Source organism: Piliocolobus tephrosceles, chromosome 7 (genome assembly GCF_002776525.5).
Source record: "Piliocolobus tephrosceles isolate RC106 chromosome 7, ASM277652v3, whole genome shotgun sequence".
Taxonomy (NCBI): domain Eukaryota; kingdom Metazoa; phylum Chordata; class Mammalia; order Primates; family Cercopithecidae; genus Piliocolobus; species Piliocolobus tephrosceles.
In genome coordinates this window covers 113025931-113047514 of record NC_045440.1, presented here as the reverse complement: position 1 = coordinate 113047514, position 21584 = coordinate 113025931, and the positions used below count along the sequence as shown (strand labels likewise).

At 42.2% G+C, this 21584-nt stretch overlaps 1 protein-coding gene across 1 annotated transcript in view; it reads left to right on the top strand.

Moving 5' to 3' along the window:
• The first annotated feature begins 7624 nt into the window (after window positions 1-7624).
• SYBU (syntabulin) overlaps window positions 7625-21584 on the top strand; it is a 69823-nt gene continuing 55863 nt past the window's right edge. The window contains exons 1-2 of the mRNA XM_023224932.1: window positions 7625-7829; window positions 9549-9750. Coding sequence (XP_023080700.1) covers window positions 7806-7829; window positions 9549-9750 — 226 coding nt within the window. The 5' untranslated portion in view covers window positions 7625-7805. The remainder of the gene's footprint in view (window positions 7830-9548; window positions 9751-21584) is intronic.

Genomic DNA, 21584 nt, shown 5'->3' with positions numbered 1-21584 from the left:
TCTAGAAGGTTACACCCAGGCAGTAAAGACTCAAGGGGAAGCCCAAAAGCTGTTTTCCTCTGCATCAATCCTTGGGGCTTGGATTGTGGCAGAAGAATCTCAAAGTAGAGGGAAAAAAGGGAGAGAGAGAAGAAAAAGAAAAAGGAGGAGGAGAAAAAAGAAGAAGAGGAGGAGGAAGAGAGGAGAGGAACAATAAAGAGAAAGGAACTCTGAAGAAACCAGATTATAATAGAATGTATTCAATGCTTCAAAATTCATCTTAAAACTCACCCCTGAACATCTCAGACCCCAGTCTAATTTAGATACTGGCAAGCCCTCTGGGTGTCCAGATCTCATGCAAACACACTGAATAGTTTACCAGCTGATGGTCATGCCCATATCTCTATTAGACCTTGGGACACTTGGGGCAGAAATCATTGTTCATCTTTGAATACTCTGGAACCAGTGGCTGAGGCAGTGCATGGCTCAGAATAGGAATGAAGTAAGAAGTGATGGATGAATGAATGAATGAATGAATGAATGAGTGAGTGAGTGATAGGTGTCGGTACATTCATCATGTCTTCTACTCTACCTTCTGGAGGAAAAGTCCTGGCAATATCTTTTCTAATGAGAAATTCAGTGTCCTTCTTTATATGCCATAAGTCATCGAGAGAAAACTTATTGCTTCCCTTTAATAAAAATTAAGATGAAAGTTTTTAGGATGAGGTGAGTGTGAAACAAGCAAGCAGGAAGCAGCAATGGTGGCTGCAGTTGTTTGATCCTGAGGGACAGAGGATATCTATTAAGCTCTAACCATGTGCCAGATATAAATGCTAGGCTTTGCATGTGTTCTTGTCTAATCCCTATAACCGCATTATGAACTGTTATTACTGTTATTAAGTTTATTTTCTAGGTGTGAAAATGAGGCACAGAAAAGTTAATTTGCCCAAAGACATTAACTAGTGCAACTGGTTCTTCTTTCCTTTTTAACTAATGTGCATATACTGAATGTTGAGTCCTAGAGGGGTTAAATAACTTGCCTGGAGTAGCACTGTCAGAGGCAAAAAAAAAAAAGTCTCAACTCCAGGCTTATGAGACTAAAGAATTCATATTCTTTATTAAACTACATTTTCTCATCACAGATCTTTTTCCAGACTTGAGAAACTCATTTCACTTTCCTGTGCTTCCCTGAATTAGCTTCACATTATGGCAAGCTAGTAGCTGGGCTTCTGATTAGAAAGGGACACAAGTGCTTTTCTACCAGTCTCTGAGTTAAGGTCATTTCTCCAGCCTTAGCTTTGCTAATTCCCCACCAGCAACTTTTTCTGAAGCTTCAGATGGGTCCAGTCTCCATCAGGACCAGATATCTGGGAAGTCATCCTGAAACGTCCAGGCTTCCTGCAGCAGCCTCAGCTGTTTGTCAGTGGTGATAAGAAGGCCAGAGATCCCTGTATCTCAGATCAGTCCCTGATAATCAGAGAAAAGACAGAGGGGAGTAGTAACTTCACTCACCATATGTCACTGAGAATTTCATTCTTATTTTAACATGCTGGTTTTGATGCACAGTAGATAAGCCTGAAAGTAAATACATGAAACTGCTAACAGAAGGAATATGGATAATTGATGTTAAGGCAATGAGATAATGAGTATTCTTTTTCTTTTCTAAAATGTTGATAACATGGTTTAGTTGTTTTTTTAAGAAAAAAATAGTTATCATTTCAAAAAGGCATATTTTTTCTCTTGATTAGCAGAAGTAGCTAAAGAGGACACATGGGCAGATGAAACTACATAGGCCACATTCCCATATTCTAGATTTATTTTCCTACAAATTCTTCTGCAGTGGATTAGAGCGGAGCTGGGAGTACACAGCAAAGGCTAGCATTACTCACAAGGTCACAAGATTTCAGGTGTAAAGAAAAGTGGTTCACAGGAATAACCTAGGAAGTGGGAATAAAGCAGCAATCAAAACTATCCTCAGCTCTACAACTGCACAAGTGACCCCCACACCAACAGCCCAACCATTCCCTGCTGTAGTTGGTTGGCCTCCGGGGGCGCTCGGCTCCATTTGGCAGTAGTGTTCTTGCTCTTTGAGAAGAGACACTCACAATCTTCCTCTTTTGCTCCTGCTCTCATTTTCTTAGCAGAAATAAAGACAAAGTTATTTTTTAAGATGTTTACTAGAAAGTGGAAGCAAAAAAATAAAAAATCATGGAAATAAAGTATATTATGGAGAACACACTTTTTAATGTAACTCAAATCTACCATTGATCTGCTTTCTGGGAACCCAGATTACAATTTTTTTTCTAAGCCTACACTGCTATGGATGCTAGGTGAACCCCTCAGAGCCTCCAGCCTGTGTATCTGCTCTGTGCCTGGCATGTCTGAGAAGCATCTTCTCTCTATAGCCACCCTGCTGGGTTCAGGCAACTTTCAGCTGCTTTTCCCACACCTTCTGGTTTCTTGGGGAAGGAAGGTACTTCTCTATTAGCCCTAGAATTCAACTACTGGATTTAGGCTTTCCTTTTCATGTCTTACAGATAACTTTGCCTTTTCTGTACATCTGCGATACCAACAAATTGTCCAATCATATGAAGCATTTCACTAGGTAAATGTCAAGTCTCAGTTTCCTCTACTTAGATGGCAACCCTTATACACATACTTTCCAGAGCCTCTTAGTTTCAGTCATTCTGATTCATTGTCCTAATAAGTATACACCTACTTGTCCAACCATGTGTCCCCATTTTGTTTAATGCAGTCACCATGCCTGTGTTTTTGATGAGTATCCTACCCTATTTTCAAAGATGAACCAAAGGCCACAAACAAAAAGCCATTTTGGGGGAGGCTCTCTCATGTCTGCTACCCCATAAGGCAAGCAGAGGATTAGACTCTTACCATTCTTCAGCGTTCCAAGCCCCCTCTGCCTCTTCCCCTAGACTTGCCCTTAATTTCTGTTCTTCTCTAAGAGAACACTCTGACTGAACACTTGTTTGTCAGGCAGAGATAATTGACATACTCTGAGCCCAATGAATGAATGTTCAAGCATGCCCTGCCTCAGGTTACCCACTACCCTCTCTGCCCCAAGCACCTTCTAGGCCCCCTTCTGGGGGAGTGATCTTGTGCAATTCTAGTCATTTCAGTTCTACAACATCAAAGTACCTCAACCACATCATAACAATAACACACATACATTAAGAGGAGGGTTGGGCTAGGTGCGGTGGCTCATACCTGTAATCCCAGCACTTTGGGAGGCTGAGGTGGGTGGATCACCAGGTCAGGAGTTGGAGACCACCCTGACCAACATGGTGAAACTCCCCATCTCTACTAAAAATAACAAAAATTATCTGATGTGGTGGCACGCACCTGTAGTCCCGGCTACTCAGGAGGCTAAGGCAGGGGAATCGCTTGAACCCAGGAGGCAGAGGTTGCACGAAGCTGAGATCGCACTGCACTGCACTCCAGCCTGGGCGACAGAGCCAGACTCCGTCTCCAAAAAAAAAAAATAAATAAGGTGGGAGGAGGGTTGATCACTCACACATGCTCTTATGGGAAAACAGGCAGCTCTCTCCCTGGTAAGAAAAATATGGGTATCCACCCCACCCCACCACACACACACACAAAAATCCCACGATGCCCCAGAATGCAGTTTCTTTCCTTCATGACGTGTGGTGAAGCACGTCAGCTGCTCCTTGTTGCTGTGCAGATCACCCAACATCAGGTCACCGAGAGAGACGGCAGCACTTGCTCACACAGCTGATAGGATTAGGAGATGGTGCTTTGTCAGCCCTGATTGAGCCCAAGAAAGCCCCCAGCAAACACAGGTGAGATGCGAGGAAGAGCGGATGTGAGGAACCGTGATGTGTCTGGGGTGGTTTGGTGCAGGCGTTTTCTTTTCGGCAGTGCATTTTATTGTCTGCTCTGTGAAGTCTGCAGTCTGGGGGATTCCTATTAATAAAAATCTGTGCTTTTTCTGTTATCTGGTCTCAGAGATTGGCCACATGTATCTCACAGGATTTTTGTGAGGCTCAGATAAAATTGAATATGTGAAAGAGTTCTGAAAATATAAAGTTGTGTGCATGAGAAAGGTAGGAATCATTTAATTACAAATTTCACTTAAACAATCAAATAACTTATCCTGGATTTTGGAGGAATAATTATATAAAGACATTACCTTCCTTCCCAGTCTACAATACACTGTTTCTCCTGTGCTTTGCCAGGCCTGGACAGGTATATTATTTATAATCTTTCAAGGTTCAATCCTGAAGCAACTGATATTTTCCAAAAGCCAGAAATACATTAATTTTTAAAGAAGCCACAAAATGATAAAATAAGATCGTAAAATATGTCTTTAAGTAAAAAAATGAAAATTATGCATAAGACTATTTTAAAGCAGGGGAAAGGAGACCATATTCTGTATTAGATTATATCTCTTTGATGGTATAATCCAAATGTTACACGACATTTATCCAAATGACATGAAAAACACTTGAATGAAATTAAGGCAGCATAGATATTATCATCGGTAAAACTTGCCTTTTAGAACAGTGGGAAAACAGGCTTAGGTTCCAAAAGTACAGAGCTAAGAGGCATCTGAACACTAAATCATCAGCCTTTCCCTCTTCTAGGTTGCTATGGCGACAGCAAGGCTACTGCACAGCCTCTCAGTGCCTGCACTTCTGCAGTAAAAGCTGTCACCGAACACATGTTAGATTTTTTAGGCACACACCCAATCATCAGACAGAAATACATTGCGGAGGCAGCTTTATCTGAATTATTTTCAAAACAAGTTGTATCTATGTTCTTTATCCTGCACTGATGGGCCTCTTATGGGGTTATAGAATTCACTTGTTCAGGCACTAATTCATTTGACAGTTACGTATTGAGTGCCTACCGTGTAACGGGAATTGTACTAGGCACTGCCTACAAGCTTCGGTGAAAATAAACAAGTAAATGGGGAATTCTGAGGAGATCATAACAGCTCTCTTGGGGGTAAAAATAAGTGTCCTGGAATCATCAGGGGAGGTTTCCTAGAAGAAACCATCTAAAATGAAATGTATCTTTAAGAGTTGAGGAGGATAGGCGATGTAGTGCAAGAAATGTTCTAGACAGAGGCAGGTGCAGCAGTCTCGAGGAAAGAAGAGAACACAAAACCTCCACCTCCGAGAACTGAAAGTGCTACAGTTTGAGCAGTATCCATTGTATGTAGGAGAAAAGTGGCAAGGACCAAAGGGGCAGGCTAGGGAGGAGAGGCAGTATCTATAAAAGAGAGGAGTGGCAAGAAATAAGATTGCAGAGGTAAACAGGGTGGCCGGATGAGGAAAGCCTTGTGTGCCACATTAAGGAGTTTCAATATTACCTGGAGGACAATCAGGAAATCATTAATGAGTTTTCATGGAGAAATATGACTTGATTTAGCTTTTCATAAAGGCTTGTGGAAAAATGGAAATACTGATTGGAGAGAAAGGAATAAGAGGCAAGGCTGAAAGCAAGAGACCTTGAGTTAGCAAGAGACCACTATTGCAATAATCTAGGCTGACTGTGGTTTACACTCTACATGAAGATAACAGAGACAAATGGTGGACAGAAGTAATCAGATTCAGGACGGTTATTACCTGGGTAGCATGGAGATCACTTGGTGTTTTATGCTATGTGTCAGTCAGGTGAATGACAGAAAAAAGTCCACAATGACAATGAGGTTCTGACTTGGCTAACTCAGTGGAGGGTGTTTCTGTTATTAGGTCCCCAGTGTCAATTCTCAGTTCTAAGTAGGGAACTCAGAAGCATCCATTAACTTTAAAAGTTTGTTCTTATCTCACAGTATATGAGCCCAGGCTCATAATTTTAGGAATAATAGGTTGTATGAATCATCCTGGACCATCACTTTCCTGAGGTCCATGTTTGAAACAGCTGTGGGTGTAGAAAGTATAAATTAATCACCTCTTCTTCCCAAATAAAGAATCCTAAAATTACCAACCTCACTGCTTGAGAGAACTAAGTAGATTGAAAAGGCATGAAGATTTACGGAGGAAGCTCTCTTTTGGAGTTATAGGAAGAAGGGAAATTGATTCCACAAATCCTCTGGCTTCAGGCTCTCTCTAGACTCACAACATACATTCTTAGGCTTGAGAGTTGAGGACTCAGAGAAATGTTGTTTGGAGGATGGACAAAAGGGGACAGTGACCCTCAGTTTTCGAGGAGCACAGTCCTCCCATGTAGGATGCTGCTGCCTAAGGATCAGAGTGTTGACCTGTCGCACTGCTGCTTGGAATATTCTCCAATTCTGAATAAAGGGTATATGCCACTATACATAGTGAATTCCATCACCAGATAAGATTTAAGGGTAGCACTTGTAATAAATCAAGGCCCTTGGCCCAGCTGATGTACCCTATTCTAAGTCCGCAGTTGGACAGATATTCAAGCTTTCTTGAACAAATTTGTGTGCATCACAAATGCTTTTTCTGCCTGTCATGTAAAAGGCATCAGCAAATATTGACTGGATCACCTGGACCTGACTTAGCTGCCTTTGGAAAGTTCTGTTCAATCAGCTGGATAGAGCTGTTTATTTTCCTCATCTAATCCTCCCAGCTATCCTAGAGGTAGGTATCACTATTATTATCTCTCAATTTAACAAGGGTAAATTTGAAGTTCAGAAGGGTCAAGAACCATAGGCGTAGGCCACGCATGAAAAGGCAACCGCATGTAATTCGAGCACTTTGAGAGGCCTAGACGGGATGATCCCTTGATCCCAGGAGTTAGAGGTTGCAGTGAACCCTGATCGCACCACTGTACTACGGCCTGGGCCACAGAACGAGATTCGTTTCAACAACAATGAAAAAAAAAAAAAAAAAAAAAAACCAACGACAACACAACAACGAAAACTTCAAAGGCGCTCAGGCTGAAGGGACTGATTGGAGTGCTGGCTTGACTCATTTTTCTGAGTTCAATTGCAGTGCTCTTCCCTCAGCAGTGTGCCTGAGCTCCTTCCTGGCGCCGGGCAGCTGCAGGGCAGCGCTGGGGAAAAGGCTGTTCTCCCGCTACATAGCAGCCTGGCTTCCCCAAGCCGGAGGGAGCTGCGCTCACCACTGAAGACCTTTCTGATGCAACCCCCCCAAGTAGAATCCATCGCAGCCTTTGAGATCCCGGAACCCAGAGGCTGTGTCAGTCCTGCCGCACAGGCTTGGCTGGGGTCCGGTGTGAGAGGGATCTCCGCCGCTCTCGGGCGAGGCAGTTGTGCGGAGCTGTAGGCTGACTTAAGACCCGGAGGCCAAGAAGGGATCGCCAGGGGAAAACTTCCTCTATTTTGCCTCTCTGTGATGTGTGATGTCGCAGCTTTTCTCAGTCACTCCATCCAACGCCACCCACTTCAAACCTGAGATCAAGTGCCAAAAAAACAAACAAACAAAAAAGAGGGTGGGGGCTGGAGATGCCACTAGCCGCAGCCAGTCCCCACCGGGCTGAGCTCCTTGGAGAGGGAGGGACACGGGCTCTGGCTGGGGGGGCGGGGAGTGCCGTGGCGAAATCCGGCGGATGGGGCGCGCCCAGGCGCTGTCGAGTTGCCCCAAGGCCGCAGGTGAGGGAGGGCGTGGGAGGCGCCCTAGGAGCTGCCTCTAGCTACTGCAGCACCACGTGTCCGGCCCGGGAGGGGCCGGGCGCGCCCTCCGAGCCCAGCGCAATCGGCGGCAGTGGCGGCGGCGGCGCGTTGGAGCCTCACCAGCAGCCGCCGCCCGCAGCCCGCGCCGGCTCAGCGCAGTCTCCTCGCTCCGTGCTCGCAGGTGCCTCCTCCTGGAAGGCGGCAGCGGCGGCGCGAGGAGCCGGCGGGCAGCCGCGCGATGGGGCCCCTCCGCGAGAGCAAGGTAAGGAGCGCTGGGCAGTGCGGGCACTGGAGGGCGGGGAAGGCGGGCACTGAGAGGCGAGAAGCGGGCGGGATGAGAGCTGGAGGGGGGACGTTTAGCGTCTGGGGAAAGATGGGAGAGGTAGTGGTGGAACCGGAGAAGGCAGCAGGCATTGCTTAGGAGTGGAGATCCAGGAGATGGGGAGGGGAGGTGGTACTGGAGGAACAGATTTTGGAGAATGACATGATTGGAGGGTTAATCCCACCTCCTGAAACTGGGACTGTGGGGTGTAGCTTTCAGTTGATGTCCTGTGTGTGTGATGCGAATGAAAAGAATTTGATGCATTAGCGACTGGGAAATGAGGACTCGCGCGTCAGTGACCCTGCCTTGGCTCAGGGTCTGCGGTGTGCCCGGCGGAGTGGCTGGCGCGTGGTACCTGCTGGGCGGCAGATGTTCAGGGCGAATCCGAGGCTGGGTGCAGCTGGCGGCCCCCTGGTAGAGTGGATGCCTGAGGGCCCTCCGAAGTTCCCCATTGCTGGGGTCTACCCTTCAATTTATGCCATGTGCCGGCCTCCCAGAGGTATTTATTTTGGCCGTAACCCTTCCTGGTAAACCGGTGGAAGGAACAGTAGGTCATGTTTCGAAACGGTGTTTGTTACCTAAGCCAAAGAGTCCCTTTTCAGTGGCAGAGGTTGGAGGAAGCAGTGGAATTTTTGCAAAACTCTCCTCCTAGGAATCCATTTCAATAAGGCAGGGTGGTGGTGACCCTGCAAAGCACTGGATTTGAATTTCGTTCTACTTCTGGCATGATGTGCAGAATTGCCTCAGCATCTCTTACCCCATTTAGCCTGCTTCCTCATCTGAAAATAGGGACATTCATTGGTGTCTTCTCTATGTACAGTCTGGTGTGTAAAGATCAAACAAGAAAATGGCTGGAAAAGCACTTCATAAGTTGGAAAACATTGTGAAAATACTAGTTATGTATTTTTAAAACCAAGACATGGCAGGGTACTTCATGCTGCATTTTTAAGGAGGGAGAAAAATCTCTTCTTTTGGATGTCCTGTAAGGAAAACAAAAATTAAAGATGATGTAAAAGGTGGAGCCATCTTCCCGAGTATCGGATTTGTGTTGGCTTTTCTGTTGGCAACAAGCCTTGTGTACCAGGATATTAATGAATAATTAAGATCCTGTCCAGAAGAGGTGGGATTTTAAAGATAATTGTGTGTGAGCTATCAGGAAATAACTGTTCCAGGTATAGGGTTCAGCTTTGTGAGGAGACAAGAAAACAGAAGTCAGATTGTCACAGCTGATTTACGGAAAGCAAAATGGAAGTCTGAAGGCTATCTAGTGAGCCAGATTCTGGTGTATTAAAGAGCCTTTGGGAGGCAGAAGCTTGAATGTGATAGAAGCCAGAGTGGGAAGATGAGTCAGGACTGGCATAGGGAAGAAGGAGGGCCTTCCCGCTAGTGAGTGGAGGTGTGTATATGTGTGGTGTGTATATGTGTGCTGTGTGTGTGTGTATGTGCCACACAGACATGTGCTATTCAGTGAATTAGAAAGGTTAGCTCCGTGGAAGAGTTTTGAAGCTCATTTCAGCAACTGAGATAAGGACTACTCTGTGAAGACTCAATACTCAGAAATGTGTATCTTAGAAACTGATCCTTGAAGGAACCGACAGGAGTTAAGAGAGGGAAACGCGTTTCCTTTTGTTTTCTTTTTTGATGTCCAATTTTGAGAAGGAGCACAGAGTCCAGCATCATGACAAGGAGATTTCTCGAAGCCGAATTCCCCGGTTGATTCTTCGGCCCCATATGCCCCAACAACAGCACAAAGTGTCCCCAGCCTCTGAGTCTCCTTTCTCTGAGGAAGAGAGCAGAGAGTTCAACCCCAGCAGCTCTGGGCGCTCAGCGAGGACCGTTAGCAGCAACAGCTTCTGCTCAGGTACAGTACCCTTGGGAGGCCACGAGAGGCATGAAGCATGTGCACTGCAGGTGCATTGTGAATGGGCCCCTACTGGGTTCCTTATAGTCTAGAACTACACTTCTGCTATTAGGATGAATTGTAGAAGGCGGCACATTTCTGGCTCTTGTGTCCTACAAACACAGCAGTTTCATATAGTTCAGTTTATTGGAATCTCACACTTGAATTTTCATATGTTATTCTAGCTTATAATTTCGAATGTAAAATCTAACTTCTTGTTTCTATGACTTTTTTTCTTTTGTTTTATTAACTTTAAGTTCTGGGATACATGTGCAGAATGTGCAGGTTTGTTACATAAGTATACACGTGCCATGGTGGTTTGCTGCACCCATCAACCCATCAACCCATCATCTACATTAGGTATTTCGCCTAATGCTTTCCCTCTTCTAGACTCCCACCCACTGACAGGCCCTGGTATGTGATGTTCCCCTCCCTGTGTCCGTGTGTTCAACTCCTACTTATGAGTGAGAACATGTGGTATTTGTTTTTCTGTTCCTGAGTTTAGTTTGCTGAGAATGATGGTTTCTAGCTTCATCCGTGTCCCTGAAAAGGACATTAACTCACCCGGTTTTATGGCTGCATAGTATTCCATGGTGTATATGTGCCACATTTTCTTTATCCAGTCTATCATTGATGGGCATTTGAGTTGGTTCCAAGTCTTTGCTGTTGTGAACAGTGCTGCAATAAACATACACGTGCATGTGTCTTTATAGTGGGATGATTTAAAATTCTTTGGGTATATACCCAGTAATGGGATTGCTGGTTCAAATGGTATTTCTGGTTCTAGATCCTTGAGGAATCGCCACACTGCCTTCCACAGTGGTTGAACTAGTTTACACTCCCACCAACAGTGTAAAAACATTCCTGTTTCTCCACATCCTCTCCAGCATCTGTCGTTTCCTGACCTTTTAATGATTGCCATTCTATGACTGTTTTTAAAAATGCATTCCTTTATTAAATCTAGAAAAAAATATTGGATTGAAGTTTATACTAGCAACCTCTAGAAGCCTGTGTACCTCTAATTATAAAATTCCCCAAAGATAAAGCAATTCCTAATAAATGAGGTCAAGATCAAGGAGAGTTATAGACCAAGGCTGGCCTGGCCTTATGGTTTAGTGGGGAAGAGCCCAGGCTTTGTGATCTGTCAAGCCAGAAGGGCTGGAATCCCTGGCCCTTTCACCACCACATACTGTGTGACCTTCAGCAACTTGCCTAACCTCCTTAAGCCTCAGTTGTTATATCCATAAAATTAGATTATAATATTTGCCTTGTAGAGTAGCTGTGAAGTTGAATGAGACCAGGTACCTAAATGTTCACCTAGCACAGTGCCTGGCTTACAGAAGTGCTTAATAAATGATGGTTCTTAATACAATGAACTGTGGATGTCCGTTTGGGCACATGATTAAGAAAGTTTCCTTAAAACATGTTTGGTAAGGGCACAAATCTCTTGATAATTCCTGTAGGTGCCACCAGTATCACTTGACAGAGCTTGTTATTCCCATTGAAGTACATGACTTAGAAGGACTTACATTCCTTGAGAACTATTAGGAATTTGGGTAAAATTTAAAGGAGTGACTGTCTTATGACTAGTGAAGAATGTTTCACAGTGGATAATGTTTTCAGACTTATTTAGGGAACATGGAGCTTGAAGATTAACACATGTATGAGAAGAAACACGTGAATCAAGATGCTATGATTAATGCTCTAATTTAGCAGGACCTAACATTCCACTGCATTTAGGGCTCACGGCTACATTTTTCAAGGATTTTATAAATGCAGCTTTGGATTTACTACATACTTTCACAAAGTTATTCTGTCCTCTGCATAAGTTGTATTTTGGAAATTCTGCACTGCCTACTTTTTTTTTTTTTTTTTTTTTTTTTTTTTTGCTAACTAATTCAAATCATCTGCTTGATTCTGAAAAAAAAACTATCAAAATATTATGTTTTAAAACTTATTTCTTTCTATTTGAATCACATTAATCTAGTTTAAGATGGAAACCCACCGCTTTGCTTACTATTCTCCCAAGAAGAAAACAAAAGGATATCTGAGAAGCTATCACAGTTAATATTCCTAGAATCTAGAGTCGTATTTGCAGAATGTAATGCTGTTTACTTTAACTCTGTTTTGGAGCCCAGAGCTCACTCTGGTGAGTGTGGATGAACTCTGGGCACATCATTTCAAGCTGACAGAGCTTTGTGTACATAACTCAGTTCCACATTTATTCCTGGTATTCCCTCCATGTAGTCAATTGCTCTGTGACTGATTTCAGGGTGAGTAGTGTTATCAGAAAAAAGAAAAGGTTGTTCAAAACAACAACAAAAAAGGAAAACCCTAAATATATTTTAGAAAACACCAATATGATTATTGATTTTTGTTATGAATCATTCTTCCCCAGAACCACTTCCTGAATCATCCTCCTTCCTAGGAGACCTGTCTCCGGCTGAGGCTATAATGCTGTACATGAAAATCGAAAGTAGATATTGATTTTTTTGCCATTAACTAGCTGAAAATTGAGTGGCAGAAGCATATAATTGTGGGTGTCTTTGAACAACCTTTCAATCTTGAGCCTTGTACCCTGCCTGCAGATAGGATTTCCTCCATTCCTGGGCCTCTCCCTCATCTCTCTTCATCTTCCTGTGTTGTCAATTCCCCAAGGTTTGAGTCTAATGCCTTTCCCTTTCTTTCCTACAGAACTCTGATAAACCCCACAAAAGCTTTTGAGTGCTTGTGCAGGCTAAAATTGACAGCAGCAAGGCCTTTGGGGGCATGTTAATGATGCTTTAGGAGGCTGGTTGGTGGGTGGAAAATAAATGGGTTTGGTACTGCGGGGAGTGTTAATGCTGCAGACAGTGAGATAGAGAATGTAAGACTTGTTCAACCAGCAGGGGAAAATTGCTTGTTTTAATCCAGCCACTCCAACACTGAGGCCAGAATGTGTGTTCATTGCTTAATCATGGCAATTAAGTCAGAGAGCAAGGTGCATACAAATATTAAGAAATACCATCCTTTACTAGAACAAAACTAAAATAATTTAGAGGGATCTATTGTCATCATAGCTTTGCAACCTTCCGATAATCCTCCTGTATTAGCTTATCTTCTTTATAAATCACATTCACTCATGTAAAAGGAGCCATGCATAGTTAGGGGAATTCTTACAATCTGGTAATGAAATTATAGAGGAAGGTGTCACCTCAAACACAATTAAATTTAATTTGAAAATTGCATTTTCAGAACTGCAAACTGGAGACTCTTTCCCCAAATCTATATCAAAAGCATTAATTATGAAGAGCATCATATGTTCTAAAATTTTTATTTTTTTTAAAAAAGATAATGTAATGAGCTTCATAAACATTTACTTAATACAAAGAATTATCCTTTATTCTGAGAATCTGGCTTTTCTATCATTTGTAATGAAACAAAACTCATGATAGTGCATGGTAGTTCTACTTCGGCAAAATAAATGACAACTCAATGTTGATGTTTTCTCTACTCCACCCCCAAGTTTTTCTTGTAATTTTACTGGCCTGTGAAATGAAAAGAATGGAAATATTTCCAAAGCGATCTGTCCGTCTTTACCCACTTTCAGTTTTCCCTCCGCACTCCACTGCCTCCCTCTTGCTTTCCCATGGGAGCTTTGGCGAGGAACACTTAATGACTTGATATTCTATATGCTAATTTGTATGTTGTCTCTGCCTTATTTCAGAGGGAAGAAGTTGTGTGTGACCTTTTGCAATTCATTTGGGGTGTGTCCCCAAAGAGCTCTTTTTCTTTTTTTTTTTTTTAATCACTTCTTCTTAGCGGAATTTCTTTGAAGATCTGCATGTGTTTTGTGCATTTCATCAGCACATGAGTGTTCTTGTGCTTGGACATCATTCTAGTCTTCAAACAGTGTTCCTCACAGTTTGTACTCAGTCTTGGTCACTATGGCCTTAGTTGGAGACAGTTAAGTTTATGCTGTATTAGAGGCCAGGCCCTATTTTGTGTGCACAGCAAGTAGAACATTGTACGTTATTAATAAATATTAATTAATGCTTTATTTGAAAAATACGTAAGGAAGTACAGTTAATAGGAAGTTAATGGAAACAAAACACCTTCTTTCCTGTCCCTTTTTAAAAAAAATGGTTTTTTTGTTTGTTTGTTTGTTTGTTTGTTTAAACCAGTGTTTTGGCATAAAGTTAACCTGTCTTTTCTCCCCCATGTTTCTTGTTTTTAACATAAGAAGTGGTAAAGCCTACATTGTTGGTTTGTGTTCTGGGTTTGGCCCATTGAATATAGTCTCTATCCATTTTTCTCCCCCTTTTCTGTAAGTAGTGAATTGTGTCTGTCACTGTACCATGACCCCAGCCACTATTAGAAAAGCTGATGACCTGGGTGAGTGTGTCAGGCACATACATCAGTCACCTGACATGGGTAGCAGCATGCTGTGCATTCCTCTTTGCTTAGTTGAGGCAATAATTACCCCCTTAGAACTGAGAGGCAGATGGATTGCTGGCTTTTAAGCTAGTTCTCCTTGGGGCGCCTTGTAAACATGGCAGGTGGAACAAATTATGCAGATAGAAGACTAGTTGTTTTATGGGAGAACAGTAATTTATCTGAGTTATTTTCATGTTTCTAATGTGCACACACAGATACACAGGCAAGCGTGCAACTTAACACATTAAAAACATGTACCAGGTCAATTGTTTTAAGTGGTCAAAATCTGAGATTCTTTGCAGTCGAATCCCAAGTAAGGTGTTTGCAGAAAGTATTTTGTTACTTACCGTAGCTGGGAGGAAATCTTTCTTTGAGTGCCAATGACCTAGAGGTAATCATTGTTGCTGTTTGTGGCACAAGCAATTAAGGCAAATTATAACCCGACTGGTGCCCTGTTGAGGCATGACAATGCCTCCAAAAATTTGCCAGGCCTTGCCAAACAGAAATATTTCTCCTGTGCTTTTTGTACAGTTGGGGAAACTTGGCATCTGGATAGAGTGAAGCTTTGAACATAATGATTAGAACTGAGATGAACTGCTTAAAATGAAGTGAGCTGCAATACCAAATTATACTACAGTTGAATGACTGCTACCCTGCTGTGAATTAAAAAAAAAAAAGACCCTATCAATTTAGTATCACTTTAATGAGTATGAGTCCTAGGAAATGTTGTATAATAAATATTTCAAATGCTTAGCCGCCTCACCACAGAAGCATGTACCTAATGAAATAGATTATAAATGAAAGGCATATAGTATTTCTTTAAGAATGTAGTAACTGCAATTTGCCAAGAGCAAAATTTTTGTCATTTAATAAACAATTCTTAGCAGTACGAATGGTGAAAGGTAAAAGTGATGGAACTGGACCATGTCTGAAAGCAAATTAAGGTACTTAACCTGAAAACTCTTTCAGGTTCTAAAACACCTGTCTTTATGAGAATGTTTTCCAATTTTAGAGTATGGTGTTTGCCTACTTTTGAATCCTCAGTGAAACTTGTTTAAAACTCAGATACAATGGCTTTAGCCCAAAACTATTGTCTTGAAATGAAAGGGCTCAGGAATCTGCGTTTTACAGGCTTTCCAGGCAACTCTTGTGCACTCTGAAGGCTGAGCCTCACTTCTTTGTGGTCTGTGTGTATTTGGGGATTTGGTATGAGGAGTATGAGGAGTATGCCGAAAGTAGCATTGCAAGATGAATAAGGATCAAAGATGGTAGAAATGGTGGCCAGCCAGGCTGTTTAAACCAATGAGCACGGGGCAAGGTGGATGTGGACGGATGCCTCCACAGTCCCCGGAAATTATAGCTTCTGACTCTATATTCACTGGTCCCATGTCATTAGTCTTAGCCATAATATTATTTATGTCTACATAATAGGTTTAACTTGTGTTCAGACGGTAGCAAAGTAAGAGGAAGGAGAAAGAATTTCCTTTTTTATTTTCCTATTAATCTTCTCTCTGAATTCACTGTATCTATACTTTTGACTATTTTGCATATTCTTTTGTGATATTGGGATGATTTGGGGGTACACAAAAAGGGGGTATACTGATACCAAGAGTGTACCCTGAACACTCAGTAGATACACTGAAGGAGACAGAAAGAAAAGAAGCCGAGGCCTGGAAGTGATAGGATATTCAGCCTTTTGCAAGCCTTCACCAAAACATTCAGTAAGCATCTCTTAAATACCTGCAAAGGATCAGGAATTGTGCTTAGGCTACAAAAATAAGTGATACACAGGAATTAGAAAAATCGATTGTTTTACTGCCTTAACCTGGACACTGAAATAAATGGGGTGACAAATTATCCCATCTGGATGGGATTCCCACACTACTGCTTTTACTCACCTGTGTCCCAGTCCCTTTCATTCACACCCACCCCCACATACACTCCTACCTTGTAATTTGAGTTTGCTGTTTCATCTATTATTTGCATTGTTCCATGCATTACTTGGACTTCTCACATTTCATAAGCCCAAGGAAGAAAAGAAGTAACATTAGTTAGTATGGTGTAGTAGATAAACATGAGCCTTGGCATCAGCAAACTTGAGTTAAAAGCATGAAAAGAGACAGAAGGGCAGGCAGGCCAGATCATGCAATACTTCCTATGCCATGCACAGAGCTTCTTCCATGAGCTCAAGGGTCCATACAGGAACTACGCAAGTAATGTAAAGAGTGAGGCCACCTGGATAGAAGACAACAGCGAGAACTCTAGAACTGTACATGTGTGCCATCACGAAACATATTCTGAATTTTAAAAATTCAGCTTTTAAAGTAACTCTGTGGGACAAATAGCGTGTGTGCATAGGTGAATATGGATCATGGACTGCCATTTTGCAATTTCTAAAGATCTTGCAGAGCTAGTGGAGGGTTTTCAGCAAGGAAGTGTTAGATCAAATTTATAATTTAGAAAATCTTCCTATTTCTGTGTTGGACGGGGAGGGGGCAGGAGTCTGCCTGCTTTGAAGGACACTGCTGCAGTCCAAGTGAAGAACTGATAAATGACATGTGTGAGATTTGGGACTAGAACAGATGGGCCTTACTCACCAATTGGAAATGGAAGGTGAAGGGGAAGGATTGTGTCTAAATCTCCACTGGATGAATAATATGGAAAGCAGGATTGGAGAGAAGGGCAGGGAGTCAAGTTAATTAGCTCAATTTAGGCTTTGTAGAATTTTAGACAAAAGTCTGGAGCCCTAAAGAAAATTCTAAGATGGTGACCAGCAGAAGTCAAGGGTTTTGATAATATTACTTTTGGGGAGTGCATGGGGAAGAAAATTAGAGGACCAGGGGAAGGACTTTGAGGTATAGCAGGAGGAGGCAGGAAAAGGAAATCAAGACACCTGAGAATGAGCATGCAGGAATAAAGCAGGAGACCCAGGTGTGACGATATCTCCACTTCCAAAGGAAAAGAGTTTCAAGAATTAAGTAGCCAAGAGGTTCAGATATCACAGCAAGATTAAGTAAAATGTGCATTAAATAGTGCTCAAGGATCAGACCATTAGGTTATCAGTGGTCTTCAGCAGAAACAGTTGCGGCGGAAACAGTTGCAGCAAATTGGTGGTGAGCAGGAGATGGAATGTATCAAACTCCCATCAACTGGGACATGAGTGAGAGGTAACAAAGTATAGACAACTTTTTTAAAGGGCTTAACTGGGATGGGGAACAGATAATCGAATAAAAACAAATATTGCATTTACAGTGAAAATCAGGTGTTTATCAAGTGGCAGATATTTGATAACGTTTTTGAACTGAGAAGTAAACAGTAAAGAATAAAACAGAAGAAAGAAATCGAGAGAGAGAAAAATAATAACGATAGTGGGGAAGTCTTAACTAACAAGGCCGAGGTAGACCAAAAAAAGATATATAAATTAGAAGAAAAGAAGTAAGACTGGATATGACTACAAATAAGTATATTTATAGATCAGAGTAAGAAGCTGAGGGATCAATTTCAGTGTCCAGGTTAGATGCTTTCCACATTATCTGGTTTTAAAATTTCTTGCTTGCATGCTTGCTTGCTCGCTTGCTTGCTTTGGCCTCCCAAAGTGCTGGGATTGCAGCACCCGTCACCATGCCCAGCCTATTTTTAAAATGTCTTGTTTGGTTACCTGACTCCCCAAGACTGTAAATCCTATGAAGGCAGGAACAATATAGTCCCCTGCACTCCTAGCAATTGCTTAGTAAGCGTTTGTTGGAATTTGGTAGAAATTATAATTATGAGAACAGAACAAGTGAATAATTCTCTCATTTATAAAATACATTGAGAGCATGGCACTATCTTAGTAGTTGGGGAAATAAAACAACTAGAAAAGTACTCGGTACTCTATTAAATAGCTTGGCTAGATGAAGAAAACATCCGTGTCCTGAGGAGTTTAGCGTCTCTAAATGTCAAAAAGAGTAAGCTCCACAATAGAACCATGACTCCGGTGTTGTGGGCATCTAGAAGAGAGGTCTCTTGCTAAGAGAACCAGAAAATGCCCCACTCAAGAGCTGGCAAATAAGCAAGGTTTTGAAGGTTGTGTAGGAGTTTGAGAAGCAAAGCATAAAATGGTAAAAAGAGAGATCAATGTGGGTAAAAGCAGAGTCTTAAAAGTGCAGGGCATATTGAGGGAGCAGTGAGGAGTACTGTCTTCTCTAATTGTTATTTTTCAGTCACAAAAACCATCAGAAAAATGAGTAGCCTAGATTACAATCTAAAAGGTAATTACAACCAGTTGCAGTGGCTCATGCCTGTAATCCTAGCACTTTGGGAAGCTGAGGCTGGCAGGTCACATGAGGCCAGGAGTTAGAGATCAGCCTGGCCAACATGGTGAAACTCCATCTCTACCAAAAAAATGCAAAAATTAGCCGGGTGCGGTGGCACACACCTGTAATTCCAGCCACTTGGGACGCTGAGGCATGAGAATCACTTCAGCCTGGGAGGCGGAGGCTGCAGTGAGCTAAGATTGTGCCACTGTGCTCCAGCCTGGGTGACAGAGCAAGACTTTGTCTCAAAAAAAAAAAAAAAAAAAAAAAAGGAAGAAAGAAAGATAATTAGTATAGGCCATATTTTCATGTTTCCCAGGAGTCTCATTTGACACTAGTCACCACCCTACCCCCCCCCTCCAGGTGGTTTTTATTCTGAGAAAGTCCCAGTCTCTTCCCACTGACTAGAGCAGAAAATGCCTCCTAACCTGGTGCCCTGGCCACTGCTAGATACAGTCCTCATGCTCTGAAGCTTCCCTGCCAGCTGCTAGGCTTCTCTGGCTCCAGAAGGAGTCCTGTTATTTCAAGTTGACTGCTCCCTCTTTTTAGGGAACCCAAACCAAGTTTTCAAATGCACACCTGTGCTATCGTTGAGATCACACATCATTCACCCATCACACTAGAAATCATATCCTTCAACTTTTCCCTGCTCAGTGTGGATTTTCTCTGGGCTCTGCCTCTTTTCCAGCTGGCTCAGTCTTTATTCTTTTTGTGTGTGGGTGACCAGGCAGATAGGATCACTGTTAGAGACTGACCTAACTCAGAATTCTTAAGACCCTCTGGATCTTAGGCTACCCTTCTATTGATTCTGGAGTGTTTGTGAGGATTATATTTTCTTTAATGCTAATTATATTTTTATTTTTAAATTCAGAAGTAACAAAAACATATTTGTTATAAAATATGCAAACACATATATGAGACTGGAGCTAGTAACATTTATATGATGTATTTTGTTTTGCTTTTTGCCAAAATGAAATCATGCTATATTGATCTGTGATCCTTTCTGTTCATTAAGCAAGTATTTATTGAATACTTATTCTGTGCAAGGCAGTTTTCTAGTTGCTGAGCTAGAGCAATGAACACTACTGGCATGGCTCTTCCTGCCCTCAAGGAATGCATATTCCAGGCAGTACCTGCACCTGTCATTGCTTGTCAGCACAAGGAAGTCCCCCTCATTTGTGGTAATGACAGCATGGCGTGTCACTCTACGGAGGACCATAATTTGTTCAACTGTTCTTCTGTGGGTGAACATTTTGTCTATGAGACTAATTTTCATAATTTAGAATTTTGTATTATGAATGTCACTGTAATTAGACTATATTTTTTCTTTGACTCTGCTTTCTTCCTTTGTTCTTTTTTTAAAAAAAGAAGTAAATTCCATGATATAAATGTTATCTAAAACAATTCTTTTTTTCAAAATAGAAAAAACTCAGATGTAGCAATTATATAAACTGTATGATGAATATTGCTTTTTATTTATTTATTTTTTCATTTTCATCCCTTACTCTATCTTAACCATTACCATTTTCAGATACTTACTGTGAAGAAAAATGTAAAGGAAAGGAAAAAATTCTCACTTTGCTACAAGACAGCTCACTTTAATTCAGATGCCTTTAAAGTGGTTTGTAGTTATTTTATTATAAGTTTTTCAAGAGATTAAGAACTAGCTTCTTGGGGCTGGGCACGGTGGCTCACGCCTGTAATCCCAACACTTTGGGAGGCCGAGGCAGGCAGATCATATGAGGTCAGGAGTTCGAGACCAGCCTGTCCAACATGGCAAAACACCGACTTTACTAAAATTAACCAGGCATGGTGGCAGGCTCCTGTAATTCCAGCTATTCAGGAGGCTTAGGCAGGAGAATCACTTGAACCCTGGAGGGGGAGGTTACAATGAACCAAGATCATGCCACTGCACTCCAGTCTGGGCGACAAGAGTGAAACTCTGTCTCAAAACAAGAAAAGAAATACCTTCGTGGGCTCTGTCTCTCTTTCTCTCTTCTTCCCTTCCTGTCTTTCTAGTTCTCTTTCTTCTTCCTCTCCTTTATCTTCTCCTACCAAGGAAACTTAAAAAAGAAACTGAGCCTTTAAAAAGGCATGGCCTAGAAACTGCAAATAAACCCATAATGCTAGGGAGAGGGAAGGTCAGAAAGATTTGTAACGTGCCTATTTTGGAAAGATCATAACTGTATGAAAGAAAAAATAAGATAAAGTTCTTCTGAAAGACAAATTCACCACCCCATACCAGGGCTCAGTTTTCTTCTGTCACCCTCTGTTTCCCGGTTTCAACACCAACTCCTCCCTCACCAGAACATCTAGGTAGATTCATTACTCATTCTACATTAAATATTTCGACCAAATATTTTCTCCTCCAGATTCCTTCTTCATGGGCTGCTAGTCCAAATCAAACAAACTGATGCTTGGTAGAAACCAAGTACTCGGCCCATGTTCCAGAGAGAGAGCACGCAGTCGTCTGCAGAAATGGAGCTTACCTCACCTGGCCCTGCATCCTCCTTTACTGCCCAGGGCTTCACCAGAGTGACTTTTATGGGAGCACTCGAAGCTCCAAAATAGCTCAGAAATCCTGGGAATGTTTATCCGTGAAGTGATTATTTTGTCTCCAAGAAACAAGGAAGGCACTCAGTAAATAATTACTCCACTCTCCACTTTGCTTTTGTGGATGTAAGTTACATGTCTTAGTGTGAGGTGTTCATTTCAGTCACTCTGACAAGCTAATTTCCATTAGCACATACGCACTCCCCATCTATAAAGAAAAAAGAGCTCCCTTCCTTCTTTACAACTGCCCTTCATTTGCAAAAGACCCCCATTTCTTTGCAACTGCCATCCTGTTTCTCTACTCCGCTTCATGGCAAAACCTCTCCAAAATCCTGGCTCCACAATGTGTCCTGGCAAGCACGTGAGTGACCACGTTGGCAAATCTAATATTCCCTTTGTCTGCCCTCATTTTCCTTGACCTCTGAGCAGCACTCAGCAGCACTCAGCATAATTGAACAAGCCCCCTCCTAGGAAAGATTTTCCTCCGTGGCTTCTGTGAACCGCTCTGCTGAGCGTTCCTCCTGCCTTTCA